A 16,746-nucleotide genomic window follows, 5' to 3' on the forward strand; every position below is an offset into this window, starting at 1 on the left:
GGTCGAACGTCTCCTCGGACGGTTTTTGGTCACGGCAATAAAATCCGATACCGCGCAGGTCCAGTAGAGGTCACCAGAAACAAATAACGTTAGAAAGTGTAATGAGTTTCTTGTCATATAAAGATTATATTATTATATTAATGGGTGAATATTATAAATATTCAGAACAATCCTTAAATGTAATCTTTTTTAAAGGGTTATTTTTTTTGCACAGAGAGAAAATGTTTGGTAAGCGAAATAATCATAATAAATAAATCAGAATCAGAATCAGAATGATCTTTATTGCCAGGTCTGTTTTCGCATCCGAGGAATTTGCTTTAGTGACAGAAGCTCCACAGTGTAACAGAATGACAGAAGCTCCACAGTGTAACAGAATGACAGAAGCTCCACAGTGTAACAGAATGACAGAAGCTCCACAGTGTAACAGAATGACAGAAGCTCCACAGTATAACAGAATGACATATACTATATAGGCAAAATTGTATGTTCACCATGTACAGGTTGAAATGTGCAATTGAAATATACATATACAAATATAGGCAATTTGTATGTACAGATGTGCAAGTGTGAAATGTGCAATGAAGTGTTGTGTGTTTCATGTGTGTTAAGTGTTCATCAGATCAGTGATCAGGGCTCTGTAGCGTCGACCAGACGGCAACAGTTCAAAGAGGGAGTGTGCTGGATGTGAGGGGTCCAGAGTGATGGAGTGTGCTGGATGTGAGGGGTCCAGAGTGAGGGAGTGTGCTGGATGTGAGGGGTCCAGAGTGAGGGAGTGTGCTGGATGTGAGGGGCCCAGAGTGAGGGAGTGTGCTGGATGTGAGGGGTCCAGAGTGAGGGAGTGTGCTGTGGAGGGGTCCAGAGTGAGGGTGTGTGCTGGATGTGAGGGGTCCAGAGTGAGGGAGTGTGCTGGATGTGAGGGGTCCAGAGTGAGGGAGTGTGCTGGATGTGAGGGGTCCAGAGTGAGGAAGTGTGCTGGATGTGAGGGGTACAGAGTGAGGGAGTGTGCTGGATGTGAGGGGTCCAGAGTGAGGGAGTGTGCTGGATGTGAGGGGTCCTGAGTCTTTGCCCTTTTGCTCACTCTGGAGAAGTACAGGTCTTATAGAGTGGAGAGTATTGTGCCAATGATTCACTCAGCAGTCCAGACTACCCTCTGTAGTCTTCTGAGGTCGGATTGGGTGGCTGAGCTGAACCAAACAGTAATTGAGGTGCAGAGGATGGATTCGATGATGGCAGTGTAGAAATGTTTCAGCAGATCCTCTGGAAGGTTGAACTTATTCAGCTGGCGAAGGAAAATACAAGCTCTGCTGAGCCTTTTTCACAACGGAGTCAACGTGAATGTCCCACTTCAGGTCTTGGGAGATTGTGGTTCCCAGGAATCTGAATGACTCCACTGCTGTGACAACGCTGTCCATGATGGTGAGTGGGGGGAGAGCAGGGGGTTTCTCCTGAAGTCCACGATCATCTCCACTGTCTCTAGCGTGTTCAGCTCCAGGTTGTTAAGACTGCACCAGACAGCCAGCCGCTCAACCTCCAGTCTGTGAGCAGACTCGTCACCGATACAGAAATATATTATTGTGCTAAAGGCTGGGTGACTTTTTCTCGTGTTTAGCATATTAATAAAATCTGAGTTTCTTTATATAAAGAGATTAAAGAATTGCAAAAAAACAAACAAACAATATTATATTAATATTCTAAAGGTAAATTGTTCTATGCTATAAAATAATAGGACTGATCATGTTCAAGTTCACACTCTGGCACGTTAACCGATTTATGTCGTTTGTTGTTTAATCGATGACGTCTAGACGTTAATTATAATTCTCAAATAATATTTTACACAAAGGGCCAAAAGATTTTATCCACACAAATCCAACACAGTGTATTTATCCAAGTGCACAGATCCTAGCTGGCTAAATTGTAATCATCAAACACTTCTAATGTTCATTACCGTGTTAGAAAAAAAAAAAGTGATATTTGTTAAAAAATAAAAAAGAATCTTCGACTTGTGACCCACAAAATCCTTATAAAATCATTTATTCCAGGAAAATTTTATTTTAATTTCTACATTAAGAAAAAAGGATTTTAAGAAGAAAACTGAGAAACAAATCAACAGAAGCAGCAAGTTGTATGGAGTCGTATTAAAACCAGCTGGTGTCAGAACAGAGAACGTATTTTAAAGTATGAAACCAAAAGATTTAACCGTCGTATAGACCGGACACGTTCCTGTAGAGTCTTTAGGGAATAAACTATAACAAAACAGACCTGGAATCCCATCTCAGTGCTTAAAAGGTACAAAAAAAATCCTTTAATGGACCTTCATTTAAAAGTATATCATCATTTCGGACTCGGATGTCGCCAGCGATTAACTCTGTAGTTTAGAGTTCCGGCGGTAAAGAGAACGTCGATTATTTCTTCACTTAACAAAAAAAGAAACAAACAAAAGATAAATAAAAATCGAAGGTACGTTTCTGCTCCAGCAGTCTCACTCGTATACAAGTCATAAACCCAGGCTGTAGTCGGATAATCGGAAGTCCTGGCTGTGATCGGACGGCGGGGTGTCCTGGGTGCGGTCAGACAGTCCCGAGGTTCTGGTCTTGGTCGGTTCGTCCGACGTTTGGTCCGTAATCAGACGTCCTGGCTGGTGATGAGTTTCTGCATCCTCTTAATCTTGCGCTTGTTTTTGGGCAGGGGTTTGTCGTACAGGCCGCTCTTCAGCAGGTGCTCTTTGCTGTGATGGACCTGAGCACCATGCTGCAACTGGAACGAACACAAAGCTCGCAGAGGCTTCAGGAGAACCTGCACACAGGAAGTAAGGCATCAACAACAACGGTCATAGTTAATCAATGCCGTGAGCATTGCACTAAAACCCTCACATGTTTCCTACACACCTCCTGTATGGCTTGGTTTTTCTCCATAATGGACAGAGTGACAGCAGCACACTCGAGTGTGGACAGGCACATGTTGGTGGGCTGAGTTCGGATCACGTACTGGCTGAAGGGGGCGCTGTTTAACTGCACCTGCAAAACACACAGGCTTCATTTCACAACGGTGTCCCTGTTAGTATCGGCTCGTTCCGAGGGGTTTGTACGGTGGACTCCATAACGTGTAAACGTGATCCTGTGGAGATGCTTAGTGAAGATATCTGGAAGAAGGTTCTAGTCTCAGCACTTTGAGACAGTCAGAGAAAGACGTGTATGACGTTTGGTTCATTAAATAAACATGTAAAGAAGTGCTACCTGTTTGGGTAAGTGGAACAGTGCGTTTCTGAGGAACATGTCCTTGGCTTGACTCCACGTGCCATCGATTATTACGACGTTGTGAGGAGTAACAGTGAAGTCCACGTCCATGTCCTCCAGGTTTTCGGCATCGGGTCCGGGATACAGGACGAGGGTTCGTGTGTCTCTGCACACGGCGGCCAACTCAGCATGTCTGTGGGCGAGGGGTAGTTTCAGGATTAATGCACTTTATTGTGACAGAGAATAACTCAGGGATGACCGAGGAGACATACCTGTCTTCACTAAACCGTCTCCCAATCAGGACTTTACATTTGCCCGGAGGTAAGCAGGCGGCCAGAAGCGGGACGGTACGGAGGACTCGACTCTCCTGAGAAACCGTTTTGACGGCAACATAAAACAGAAAAATCAGCAGTTTGTTTAGGACCAAATCACATTTCATGTAATGCTGTGAGAAGAAACACTGACCTCTGCAGGATGCTGCACGATGTAAAGGCAGGTGGAGACGTCCAGCGGCTCGGCGGGGAGAAAAGGACACAGACACACCTTCTCTGGGCGGCTAGGAGCAGAAAGACACCTCTCAGGGATTAAAGAACAGGAAATGCAAACGTGAGACGATAAGTGTCGTGTAGAGGAGAGACGCTTCCACTGACAACTGGACCATCTTTTATCATGAGTTTCTAAAGGAAAAGCTCACGGACGGTCAATTGTCCAGTCTTTTATATAACCTAATTGTTTATGTGTGTATTGTATAGTATAGTGTTATTTATGTGTGTATTGTACAGTAGTGTTATTTATGTGTATTGTATAGTATAGTGTTATTTATGTGTGTATTGTATAGTATAGTGTTATTTATGTGTGTATTGTATAGTATAGTGTTATTTATGTGTGTATTGTATAGTATAGTGTTATTTATGTGTGTATTGTATAGTATAGTGTTATTTATGTGTGTATTGTATAGTATAGTGTTATTTATGTGTGTGTATAGTATAGTGTTATTTATGTGTGTATTGTATAGTATAGTGTTATTTATGTGTGTATTGTATAGTAGTGTTATTTATGTGTGTATTGTATAGTAGTGTTATTTATGTGTGTGTATTGTATAGTATAGTGTTATTTATGTGTGTATTGTATAGTAGTGTTATTTATGTGTGTGTATTGTATAGTATAGTGTTATTTATGTGTGTATTGTATAGTATAGTGTTATTTATGTGTGTATTGTTATAGTATAGTGTATTTATGTGTGTATTGTATAGTATAGTGTTAATTTATGTGTGTATCTATGTATAGTATATGTGTTATTTATTGTGTATTGTATAGTATAGTTTATGTCTGTACTTTTGAGAGTCACAAACAGCAGGAAGTCAGCAGTGTCCCCACAACAACAGACCTGGCCAATAAACCTGCTTCTGATTCTAATAAAGAGCTTTAAAGCCCCAGATGAACAAGATCTGAGACTATTTACAGCTTCACACACAAAACAGACTTCAGCCCTAACACACAACTACTGGTTATATTTATGAGGTTCACACTGACTAGGTGACATTAATTCAGCTTTATTTACTGCCTCAGTGTCTACAACAAAGCAGTAAACACCTGAATCCAGGTAACACACCATGCTAGTCACTGAGCTAGCTACAAAACCACAATAAACCCCTCACCAGCACCGCAGACATGTCGGTCTCCTCTCACTGACTTCAACAGGCAGCTCGGACAAACCTGCAAACCCTTCAGGATCTCCATCTGGGGCCGAAACTTCACCTGAAACCGCTGTGGAAGCTTCACTAACAGCACAATGTGCAGATGGAGGGTCAGACATGGCTCACAACCGGAAGTGACGACATTCGGGACCGTGTCCAGCTAGGAAGAATGCTAGCGAGGGAATTAGCCTGCGTTCTTCTTTAGCTATTCTCTGGAGTATATACAAGTCTATACGGTATATAAAACGTCTGGATAAAATGTAAGACGTGTATAGATGTTATTTATGACCATATATATTTTGGTTCAGGAGAAAAAAAATATTTATTTGAAGCACAACTTTGTTGACACGCGAAACCGGAAGTGACGTTTCTACACAGCTCTACGGTGGCCGTTTTCACGCGCTGCTGTAAACCTGCTGCTTCTTTATCAGAGATAAATGAATTAACAGCAGAAACAAAGTCACAACAAAGTAAGCGGTTTTAATACTGATTATTAATGTCGACTCGCTGTCTCTATGTAGCCTGTTATAGACTATCATATGTCCCCCAGAAGAAGTTAGCCGATTGGTGGCTAACAGAGTTAGCATTACTCTATGCTCCAAAACATCAGCAGGATGATAATAACGTTTAATAATAACAATAATAACGTTTAATAACAATAATAACGTTTAATAATAACAATAATAACGTTTAATAACAATAATAACGTTTAATAATAACAATAACAACGTTTAATAACAATAATAACGTTTAATAATAACAATAAAACGTTTAATAACAATAATAACGTTTAATAACAATAATAACGTTTAATAATAACAATAATAACGTTTAATAACAATAATAACGTTTAATAACAATAATAACGTTTAATAATAACAATAATAACGTTTAATAACAATAATAACGTTTAATAACAATAATAACGTTTAATAATAACAATAATAACGCTTAATAACATTTAATAACAATAATAACGTTTAATAATAATAATATTTAGTAATAACGTTAAGAACAATCAGCATTTAATAATAATAACATTTAATAACAATAATATTTAATATATAACAGTAATAACATTTAATAACAACAATAACAATAGCATTTCATAACAATAACATTTAGTAACAATAATAACAACATTTAATAACAATAATAACATTTAATATGTAAATAAACTAAAGCAACTTATTCTAAACATTTCAGTATATTTACTGAATTGTGCTTTAAATGTGATGTAAATTGCATAAATCTTATTGAATTCTGCATGTGACAGAATTATAGATGATTATTAATAGAATTATTAAATGACGACAATTTATTTAATTGGTTTAATTGGATTTAACAGAAAATATACCGTAGGAGCATGAATAAAAAAAAAAAAAGAGTAGATTTTTAACACAGTTTTGTTTATGCTGCAGGTCACATAAGGTTTCCTAAAAAAAAAAACCTCTTTTATTTCTACTCTTATCTTAAATATTATAATATCTTCTTAATTCTAATCATCATCCAATGTTTTTTAAGTACGTTTATTCAGCTAGTTTTATTATTTATTTGTATGTGATGTTCCAGCAGGTCAGGATGATCCGCAGGTCAAGGATCAGTGTGCGGCCCAATGTGAAGCCCACAGGTAGAGCTGCAGTGACGTCTCGAGAAGCTCCTCGAGGAAACGAGGCTCCTGCTGACCTCGGGGCCAATGTGGAAGTCAAAGATGGAGCTCAGGAGAACGTCACAGATGTCACAGAGGCTGCTTCTACTGTTCTGGCTGCAGAAACTAATGATAACACAGAAAGCCAGCGCAGTGATGTGATAGGCCAATCAGATCTGAGCTCGAACACAGTGTGAGTTATTACATCTCACTACTCTCATACACACACACACACACACACACACACACACACACACACACACACACACATTTATTACACTAAATAAATTCACGTAAATGAGTGTTAATTATTTGTTAAGTGTCCATGTTGTAGAGGTTTAGATTCAATCTTTTCTTGACCATATGTGTGTTTAGTTTTTATTTATTTATTTTTATATTTAAAGGGATGTGGCAGGCCAAAGTGTGTCCACCAGCTCTTTATCCATGAGGAGAAAGCGCTTTAATGTGCTGCCCAACCTCAGCAAACCCAGAAGTACACCATCCTCTACCCTCACCCCATCTAAGCTCCGTAAATCTCCTGCCAGGCCCGTAACTACCCCTGAAATACCCTCTGCCTCCACCCATATTGCTGCTGTTGTTTCTGAATCACCTGATAAACATGAACCAGCTCAGGAACCTGCACCAGAACTGCTTTCTGTCTCTATCAAATCAGTTAGACCTTCAGCTCCCAAACTGCCCCCTTCGTCCGTCCACAGCACTTCAAGGACCTCAAGATTTCACACTGAAACCACAAAATCTTCTCCTGAGAAAGTCTCATGTACCCCAGAATCTGCCCCAGAGCTCCCCCATGCTCCACTTGCCCCATCAGAAGGCAAATCAAAACGGAGGAAACCCAAACCTGTAACTTCAGCTCGGGACAAAAAAGAGACATTGTCATGCAGATCGGACAAAGCTGAGCCCCAGTCAGCCAATCAGGATGCATCAGAATCTTCTTGCCCCAGTAAAGAAGTTTGCTCACCTCTCTCTGCCTCGCTTTCTGAGTCACTGAACGAACCTGTTGTTCAGGATGGAAGTGACCTCAGCTCTCCAGGGGAAAGTAATAAACCACAGCATGTCCCCCTGGCCCTGAGGACCCTGAACGACCCAGTGGACCGTCTCAGGTTAGCACGGGCCAAAAAACTCAGAGAGCTTCTCAAGAAAGAGATGAAGAAAGAAAAAGTAAGTGTTTGTCTTGCTTTCTCTTTCTACATTGACTTTACATATATATTTTTTTTTATTTAGAAGAATGAATTTAAGGCGATTATTTGAAAACCCGCTGTTGTGTTTTTTTTCCCAATCGAAGAAGCATCAGAGATCACAGACGGGAATCAGCAAGAGTAAAAAAACAAAAGATCACACCAAAATGACCATGAGAGAGCTCATCTACTATCTGCCCTCTACTAACCCAATGAAGTAAGAGTTCTGTTGCACACAGGCCACGCCTCCTTCATTAGAGACTGACAGATACACAGGCCACGCCTCCTTCATTAGAGACTGACAGACACACAGGCCACGCCTCCTTCATTAGAGACTGACAGACACACAGGCCACGCCTCCTTCATTAGAGACTGACAGACACACAGGCCACGCCTCCTTCATTAGAGACTGACAGACACACAGGCCACGCCTCCTTCATTAGAACCTGACAGACACACAGCACGCCTCCTTTATTAGAGACTGACAGACACACAGGCCACGCCTCCTTCATTAGAGACTGACAGTCACACAGTCCAATCCTTCATTAGAGACTGACAGACATATAGACCACGCCTCCTTCATTAGAGACTGACAGACATATAGACCACGCCCCCTTTCTTATATATGACCAGCTCAATAGCCACGCCTCTTACATGCTTCTGTATTTTGTCTCGACTGCTTTCTCTGCTAAAGGTCCCACACGGAGGACGAGCAGAGAGCCGAGACGGATTTTCCTCCCTCCCCAAACGCGGCGTAAGAGTTTCTGTCTCGTATCTCATACTGAGCTTAAATACATTTCTGTCCCAACGTGTCCATTTTATTCTGTTTGTGTCCAGTCCGTCCTCACAGCTCACCAGTTAGCGTTGAAAGATTTTCACACGATCCCTGATATCAAAGTAAATATCTAAAATAAATCACAATTTAAATCACAGTCCAGCTGTCCAACCAGTGACAGACGAGAACACAGCGGAGGAAGAGGAGGAGCGAGAAGAAGAAGGGGAGGAGGAGGAAGAACCGATGCTGGCTCCCAGAGTGAAGGTGGCGGAGGACGGATCTCTCATCATAGACGAGGAAAGGTGAGATGTTACAGAGAAAACACGGTGGTGACGAAGCAGAGGTACTCCTGACCAATCACGCTCCAGAACTCAGCGGCCTTCCTGTCGTAAGTGTGTAAATATTTTGTCCACAGAACAGATAACGTACTTTGTATGTTTTACGTCGGTGTAGTTTAACTGTACGGGTGCAGAGGATGAAGGGACCGAATCCGGTGGAGGAGAGAGATCCGATATTCGAGCGCGGTTCTACCACCACCTACTCCAGCTTTAGGAAAGGCACCTACACTAAACCCTGGTCCAACCGAGGTGCGAACACAGACGTCTCCCAGACACTTTCGTCACGCAGCACAGACATCTGTAATCGTGTCTCTCTCTCACACGCTGTGTGTGTGTGTGTGTGTGTGTGTGTGTGTGTGTGTGTGTGTGTTTGTTTTATTTCAGAGACAGACCTGTTTTTCTTGGCCATCAGCATGGTGGGGACAGACTTCTCCATGATCGGACAGCTGTTTCCTCATCGAGCTCGGACAGAGATTAAGGTACAGAGTAAAACATAGTGTTTTTTTTTTTTATTGTTATGAGACGTTATCGCTCCACCTGACGTTCCCGCTCACGAATGTCTCGCATTTCTCTTCCTTGTTTAGAACAAGTTCAAAAAGGAGGAACGAGCAAACTCCTGGAGAATAGACAAAGCGTTCAGTAAGTGATCAGCAGCGTCCACTTCTATCTTCTCTCTGATTGGCTGACAGATCCTGGACTGTACCAGTTTTCCTACATGAATGTTTCAGAGGGCCTTTTTACACCCGGTCACTTCGTGTGTCGTCTCTGATCCCATAGCTATCTGATCAGTTAAAACCGTCCCATATACATCAGGCCACATAAACGCGTCTCGGCGAATCGGACATCGATCCGATCTTTCTGTTCCCGCCTGAAATGCTAATATATGTTACCCCATTTCCGGGGTAATTGAAACGGAACATGCTTCGGTGTAGATGCTTAAATATACTTTTGTTTTTATTTGTTTTACAAAGCTTTTGTTGGACGCTTTCATCGCTCCAAAGAGCAATAAGCGCCCGCGTGTCGTCCGTGTTAATCGTTTCAGGCGCGATGCGCGACTCGCGAGTCACCTGCGAGTGACGCACTTCCGTTTGGGAGGAGTATAGCGCTGATGTATGTGGCTCGAACAACCACGTTCACTTACACCTGTCCAGTTTCATCTGAAACGCATCCCAGACCACCTCCTAAAGGGGTTTGTACCGTCGGGTTTATATCCGTCTCCAAAACGTTTCAGAGGGCATTTAGACCTGGTCTTTTTACCATGGGGTAGATATCGGATCTCAGAAAACGCAGGAAGTGACCGGGTGTAAAAAGCCCCAGAGACATCAGCAGATTATAGGATTAATCTGTTCTCACACGAGTTTCCCTATAATTTCTTAGCCCTAACTTTCCTGCCAACTAAATTTGTTCTGCCACTTTGAACTTGACATGATTTTGCAAAATACTATCACATGTATTTATAACTACGATAAAAAACTTTTTTCTTTTTACTTTAGAAGAGAAACGTGGCTTAGACCTCGATTTCTTCAGTAAGCTGCTGGCGCAGATCCTGAAAAATGACGAAGAGACACGCAAAAAAAAGAAACGCACCTCTGAGATGTCCAAGCTTCCTCGCCGGAGACCAGAAGGTGAGACGGACGTACCGTCCCTAACGTCTACCGTATTTGTCCACTGTAATCCACGTTCCCAGGTTTGTTCTGAGCATTCTCATCTCTCATGACAGAGAGGAAGAGGATCTATTCTTCGGATTCGGAGGAAGAGAGTTCGAGCGGTGACGCTATGGACGGCGAAAAGGAAAACGAGATCGCGCGTAACGATGGAGGGAGCAGCGCTACTCCGAAAAGGAGGAGAACGGAAGCATCACAGAAAAGAAGTAAAAGTTCATACAGAGTTCATTACGTCGGCTCATATACTGTACAAACCCGTCGTTATTACGTAGTCGTGTTAGAGTCAGTCAGTAACGTGTCCGTTTGGGTATCTAAAGCAGAACAGGAAGCAGAGGAAGAGGACGAGAGATTCTCCGACGAAGAGACGGCGCTCGTTAACGGGTAAGATCTCAGACACTCGTACCTGCAGGCGCACATTTGTTTTTCTCTTCTATCTGTGTGCTTTAAGTTAAATACATATTCACAGACGCTTTCTGAACGCTGTGCTGTGCTCGCTGATGTTATCGATGTGACACGTCTTCAGGTCGGACCCGGTAGGAGAAGGGGAAGCCGAGAGCTTCGGCGCGAAACCGCCGCGGAGACGGAGGAACGGAGGTCCCGTGGTGCGGAGAAAAGCTCTGGACACACACACCTCCGTCAGGGAGGAGCACACAAAGGAGTCAGACACACATGTATTGTTTCATCCTGATCTTTACCTTTTATACACTTTCATTCATGTTAGACTGGAAGGTGTAGCTGGGTATGTAAGTTCATTTGGAGCGAATAGATGGATGGATGGATGGATGGATGGATAGATAGATAGATAAATGCATGGATTGTTCGACAGGCCAGGGTGTAGATTAATAGATGGATCGACGGCCGGGTAGGTCGATGGGTGGATGAAAGGGTGGTGGTGTTAATAGATTGATGGATGGATGGATGGACAGAAGGCTGTAAGGGTTGATGAGTGGATGGTCAGATACACCAGAGATGTGTAGGTAGATTGTTGACTGATGGATGGATGAACAGATTAGTACACGGATGGAAGGGTAAACTGATAGATGGGTAGATGAACGGATGGATCGACGGAAGAACGAGTGTCAGACGAATAATTTATTCTTCATTTTGATCTCACATTTGATTCAGGATCCTTCAGCCTCCGTACCAGAGAAGACGAGACACGATCCCGACGTCGTCTCCTGTGGGTTGCAGGACTCCGAGAACGAGGAGGAACCCGACGTGAGCGTCATCCAAGAGCACATCCTCAACAAGCCGACCAGGTTCGTTACCCACGATGCAACAGGGCACGAGCGGTCATTTTTACTAGGCTAGAGTTTTCTCACTCGTGTTCCGTGACTGCTCTCAGGTCAGGCCGGATCCCCAAACTGTCTCAGCAGATGATCCGTGCAGCAGCAGATGAAGAGGATAACGAGGAAGAGGAGCAGCTTCCAACTCTCCCTCTTACACCCGACGGTCGGACTCGAGGCTCTCGGGCTAAACGGGGCAGGTTCTGCCCCCAACGGCAGGGCAAATCCAGACTGCTTACCTTACGTGCCTCGGTCGCTGAGGATGAGGATAACGTTGAGGAGGAATACGGTACAATCAGGAGGAAGAAAACTATCCTATGAACGCGGAGGAGGAAAACCAGGCCTTCGTGCCGATGGGACTACGTTCTGTGAGATCCGTGCAGTCTGAGGTGGAGGAAACCATGGAGGAGGTGTGTGTGTGTGTGTGTGTGTGTGTGTGTGTGTGTGTGTGTGTGTGTGTGTGTGGACTCGTTTTGTTCATTTTTGCTAAAACATGTTGGAGACCGTAGCCGTGTGTCATGATATCAGCACATCAAACATATTTCTGTTCTATTCCTTCGTGTTTATTTATGCATGGTTTGTCCACCGCTTTCCTTCTCCTCACTTCATCACCTCACTCAGTTGGACATCTCAGTAAATGTTCCCGACGTCCTGGGAATTTCCCAGAATGCCGTGTGCCCCGAATCGTCCTGCGAGAGGGCGCTCGCCAGCATGGGCTCGGTGCCCTGTGAGCATCAGCTCGACCTGCTCGTTGTAAGTGTCTGAACATGAAGACCACCCGCACTGATGGGTCGGTACAGTACAGGATGTTAAGTAACAAGAGAGCTGCATTTTATGTAGTTTTTTTTATTCTTTTGTTGTGTTTGTGTTAATTACCCCTGTTATCTCATGCTTAATATCCCAGGGCGTGATTGATTTCCTGCCGCCGGACAACATGGAAGGTAATCTGAAGTTTAGGTTTGTAAATCTTTTTATTTCGCTCAAATCTGTGCGCTGAAGAAAGATTTTGTTTCTCAGTGTCTGAAGTAGCATCAAGGACTCTTTGACCATCGGACATTCGGCTGATGTGACCCAAACTGGAGATCTGTCCAACACAGGCAAGAACTTTCATCACCTGATCTTTAAAAGTCCATTACACGCTGTAAAGGAGGCGTGGCCTCTTCCCCTGTCGGTTACAATGAACGTGCGGTCATATTAAAGGTGGGGTGTATGTTGTTTGAAAGCCAATTTGAAATCACCAAAACAAACACGCCCCTAACCCGAACGGGTCCCACCCCTGTATCGATAGCTCGCCCCCACACATACATACGTAACCCGGGCGACTAACATAAAGAAACGTGTCTTTATCATAGCTAGAAGGGAAGAAACATACGATTGTAGATAAACAAACAAGCAAAATGCCACACAAGCATAATGATGTAAAGGACAAAGGCATATATTAGTTCTGTGTACAAGCAAAACCACCTTTACTCACCTATCGATAAGTATAAACGCGCCTCGGCGTCTTAAGTAAAGTCGGCCACATATTCACAGGTCGGAGTTTCCCGAGTCACTTGTAGTGTGTTCTTTAGGGTCAAATAAATATTTAGCAACTTGTTTTGGAGTGGTGTGTGCCTCTTTTCAAAAGTTATTGAACTGGATGCTCTGCCAATGGAGAACCCCATAGAATAGAGTGATGATGGAAATTGAACATCTAGAGTAAATAATAGCACATTAAAGACTTGTAGTATGTTCACTTTCCATCATCACTCTATTCTATGGGGTTCTCCAGTGGCAGAGCATCCAGTTCAATAACTTTTGAAAAGAGGCACACGCAACTGTTTTGGAATGGTGTTTTCCTTTTTTCAAAAGTTATTGAACTGGATGCTCTGCCACTGGCTAACCCCATAGAATAGGAGTGATGATGGAAAATGAACATATCACTCTATCTATGGGGTTAGCGTTACTACACAGAACGCGGTTGGTAGCTGCCTCTCTACATTACTACGATAGAAAAGAGGTGTTATTTGTGTAGTAACAGCGTTTAGCTCAGGAGTTATTGACTCGGGAAACTCCAACCTGTGAATATGTGGCCAACTTCCTGCTCCTTCAGTTCTCTCCACGCTGGAAAGCTGATCCTATATAACACGTCCTACTTCTTGTCCTTATCGTAAGTCTTTCTTCTCTTTCTTTCTTTGTTTTTATCCTCCATGTCCATGTTAAAACTGATTTCTGCTAACGGGCACCGGACACTCTCTCCGCCCATATCGACAAGGCACACCCCTTTCTGCTCATTGGCTACACGTTTGTTTGGTTTTGTTTGGCGGCCCGACTCAGTTTTCTGAAAGCATTTCTCAAACAACGGAGACCGCACCTTTAAGATGGCGTGGCTTCTGCTCCCTGTCCACTCACAGTGCGATAATGACACACAGGCTCATTAGTGTTTAACATGAATCTTATTTTTAATAAAATCCGCCTTTAAAATGACAACAGTGTCGCTTCCTCCCCCCCCCCCCACCCCACCCCACCCCCACAGGTGACGTCATCATTGTTGAAGAGTCATCAACTCCCGTCCAGGAAGTTCTCATGGAACGATGGATCAATCCGAGGGACAGTCGAATTCTGTGACGTGGTGACCTCGACCCTTCCTTTAGCATCACCTCACAACCCGATTCAGTTAGTAAGCATCAGTATGGAAGCTTCCAATCTCCTCTGCAGGACTTCGCCTTTACGGTGGAACCAATCGGCTGTCAGGAAAGTAAACTTCTGTCGATCGAAATCCAAGCGGAGACCTCGAACGTCACCGTTCCAGATCCGAACGGCTTCGAAGACACGAAGGAACCATCTGGCCCGAACCCAAACACCAACCTGAGCAGAGCCTCAACACACCCAGAGGGGACCTGCAGGGAGCGGTCCGACAGTTCTACAGAATCACCTGCAAGCACTCCAGGAAAGCACGAGGCCCAAACATCTACAGTGAAAGTCTTCAGTCCTGAGGGAACCTTCTCGTCCACGATCCGAGGAACAGAACTCAGAGGTTTGTAAAGAAAGGGATAGTGACAACAAACTGAAAGCATGTAGCCCTGTCGTGCTGATGGGGAAAAAGATGGAGGATGGAGATTCAGGACAAAGGTCTTTGGAGAGAATGTAGAAAAGAAGAAACACGGCAAGCACACGGGTACGTCATAAAACATTCTGCAGCTTTTATGTGTTTGTTTGTTTATTTATTTTCTTTATGGCTTTGATGGTTAAAAGCACCTTCATTATAATCTGTAGCTTTGTTTGTGTGTCGCAGCGACTCCGAACCCACGTTCTTCAGATTCCGAGCACTCTGCGAGACCTTCTCAGCTAGTCAGAAGATGTCGAGGACCCAGAGCCAACCGAACCTGGTGCGAAGCGTCAGAACCGCAACACGCCGTCACACACATCCAGCAGCAGACAAGTCCAGCAGGTGAGGAAGAAATGCCAAATGCTCGGTGTGCGTTGTTCGTTGCTCTGTAAAGAAAGTCTCTTTATTTTCCGTACAGTTCCTGATGAGAAGCAAGCCGGTGCAAACAGGTGTACTGGCATCCTGCTGCCAGACGAGGGCGCTAACGTCGGCCCACAACCAGGAACTCCGAACAACCCTGTAACGGTAAAACGCCAATGTTCCTCTGCAGAAGAAGAGAAACGCAGCAGTTATTGTTACACCTCAGCGTCTCATATGTTCTCTCCGACACGCAGGTGAATCCTGATGAGGAACCAGAGGAACCTCCGAGATCTTCGTGTGAAACCCTGACGTCTGACGAGCCAGTGTATATCCTCTCTCTTACTGAGGTCCTGCCCACTCTCGCAGAAAGGGCGGGGCTTGTGACTGAGTGTATCGCATTTCCTGCAACATCAGGAATGATTTCTGAACCAATGAAGTGAGTCCAGAACACAGCAACAGCAACACCAACACCAACAGCAACACCAGCAGCAACACGAACACCAGCAGCAACACGAACAGCAGCAGCAACACGAACACCAGCAGCAACAGCAACACCAGCAGCAACACGAACACCAGCAGCAACACGAACACCAGCAGCAACACGAACACCAGCAGCAACACGAACACCAACAGCAACACCAACAGCAACACCAACAGCAACAGCAACACCAACAGCAACAAGAACAGCAACACGAACAGCAACACCAACAGCAACACCAACAGCAACACCAACAGCAACACCAACAGCAACACCAACAGCAACACCAACAGCAACACCAACAGCAACACCAACAGCAACACGAACAGCAACACCAACACGAACAGCAACAGCAACACCAACAGCAACACCAACAGCAACACGAACAGCAACACGAACAGCAACACCAACACGAACAGCAACACGAACAGCAACACGAACAGCAACAGCAACACCAACAGCAACACCAACAGCAACACCAACACCAACAGCAACACGAACAGCAACACCAACAGCAACACCAACAGCAACACCAACACCAACAGCAACACGAACAGCAACACGAACAGCAACAGCAACACGAACAGCAACAGCAACACCAACAGCAACACCAACAGCAACACGAACAGCAACACCAACACCAACAGCAACACGAACAGCAACACGAACAGCAACAGCAACACGAACAGCAACAGCAACACGAACAGCAACACCAACACGAACAGCAACACGAACAGCAACACGAACAGCAACAGCAACACCAACAGCAACAGCAACACGAACACCAACACGAACAGCAACACGAACAGCAACACCAACAGCAACAGCAACACCAACAGCAACAGCAACACGAACAGCAACACCAACAGCAACAGCAACACCAACAGCAACACGAACAGCAACACGAACAGCAACAGCAACACCAACAGCAACACCAACAGCAACACCAACAGCAACACCAACAGCAACACCAACAGCAACAG

At 44.1% G+C, this 16,746-nt stretch overlaps 4 protein-coding genes across 6 annotated transcripts in view; 2 read left to right on the forward strand and 2 right to left on the reverse strand.

Annotated features, from left to right (window-relative positions):
* Nucleotides 1-215, reverse strand: part of LOC113643798 (StAR-related lipid transfer (START) domain containing 4) — a 3,656-nt gene extending 3,441 nt beyond the window's left edge. Inside the window, exon 1 of the mRNA XM_027148222.2 lies at nucleotides 1-215. This exon is cut by the window's left edge and continues 259 nt beyond it. The gene's annotated coding sequence lies outside the window, so the exon portion shown is untranslated.
* Nucleotides 1-16,746, forward strand: part of jak2a (Janus kinase 2a) — a gene marked incomplete in the record, with an annotated part of 55,381 nt that overhangs the window by 28,714 nt on the left and 9,921 nt on the right.
* LOC125139818 (tRNA-uridine aminocarboxypropyltransferase 2-like) lies at nucleotides 2,015-5,064 on the reverse strand. The gene is made up of 6 exons (XM_047805406.1): nucleotides 4,892-5,064; nucleotides 3,699-3,789; nucleotides 3,506-3,600; nucleotides 3,234-3,426; nucleotides 2,886-3,014; nucleotides 2,015-2,793 (listed from the first exon to the last, which is right to left on the reverse strand). Exons 1-6 carry the CDS (start codon nucleotides 5,047-5,049, stop codon nucleotides 2,623-2,625), a joined length of 837 nt encoding a protein of 278 aa, XP_047661362.1. The 5' UTR covers nucleotides 5,050-5,064; the 3' UTR covers nucleotides 2,015-2,622.
* LOC125139817 (transcription factor TFIIIB component B'' homolog) lies at nucleotides 5,262-12,590 on the forward strand. Of its 3 annotated transcripts, none has more exons than XM_047805403.1 (16): nucleotides 5,262-5,400; nucleotides 6,503-6,771; nucleotides 6,983-7,757; nucleotides 7,882-7,991; nucleotides 8,469-8,528; nucleotides 8,708-8,851; nucleotides 9,003-9,136; nucleotides 9,272-9,366; nucleotides 9,472-9,526; nucleotides 10,381-10,512; nucleotides 10,608-10,757; nucleotides 10,869-10,932; nucleotides 11,075-11,222; nucleotides 11,677-11,810; nucleotides 11,897-12,247; nucleotides 12,459-12,590. In XM_047805403.1, the coding sequence occupies exons 2-15, from the start codon at nucleotides 6,512-6,514 to the stop codon at nucleotides 12,156-12,158; spliced, it is 2,523 nt and encodes an 840-aa protein (XP_047661359.1). In that variant the 5' UTR covers nucleotides 5,262-5,400; nucleotides 6,503-6,511; the 3' UTR covers nucleotides 12,159-12,247; nucleotides 12,459-12,590. The 3 variants fall into 3 exon arrangements, with proteins under 3 accessions (XP_047661359.1, XP_047661361.1, XP_047661360.1); XM_047805405.1 differs by having other exon boundaries at nucleotides 10,872-10,932; XM_047805404.1 differs by having other exon boundaries at nucleotides 5,267-5,400; nucleotides 6,506-6,771.

Source organism: Tachysurus fulvidraco, chromosome 21 (genome assembly GCF_022655615.1).
Source record: "Tachysurus fulvidraco isolate hzauxx_2018 chromosome 21, HZAU_PFXX_2.0, whole genome shotgun sequence".
NCBI classification, from domain to species: Eukaryota; Metazoa; Chordata; class Actinopteri; order Siluriformes; family Bagridae; genus Tachysurus; species Tachysurus fulvidraco.

What these genes read in the sequence shown, in the direction of transcription:
- LOC125139818 (XM_047805406.1), bottom strand. Translation starts at nt 5,049, where the DNA reads ATGTCTGACCCTCCATCTGCACATTGTGCTGTTAGTGAAGCTTCCACA. An exon ending in CCGACATGTCTGCGGTGCTG is followed by an intron (nt 3,790 to 4,891) that starts GTGAGGGGTTTA and finishes TTCTGCTCCTAG; the next exon opens with CCGCCCAGAGAAGGTGTGTC. An exon ending in TGTTCCACTTACCCAAACAG is followed by an intron (nt 3,015 to 3,233) that starts GTAGCACTTCTT and finishes TGTGTTTTGCAG; the next exon opens with GTGCAGTTAAACAGCGCCCC.
- LOC125139817 (XM_047805403.1), top strand. Translation starts at nt 6,512, where the DNA reads ATGATCCGCAGGTCAAGGATCAGTGTGCGGCCCAATGTGAAGCCCACA. An exon ending in TAAACCCTGGTCCAACCGAG is followed by an intron (nt 9,137 to 9,271) that starts GTGCGAACACAG and finishes GTTTTATTTCAG; the next exon opens with AGACAGACCTGTTTTTCTTG. An exon ending in ATCCTCAACAAGCCGACCAG is followed by an intron (nt 11,811 to 11,896) that starts GTTCGTTACCCA and finishes GACTGCTCTCAG; the next exon opens with GTCAGGCCGGATCCCCAAAC.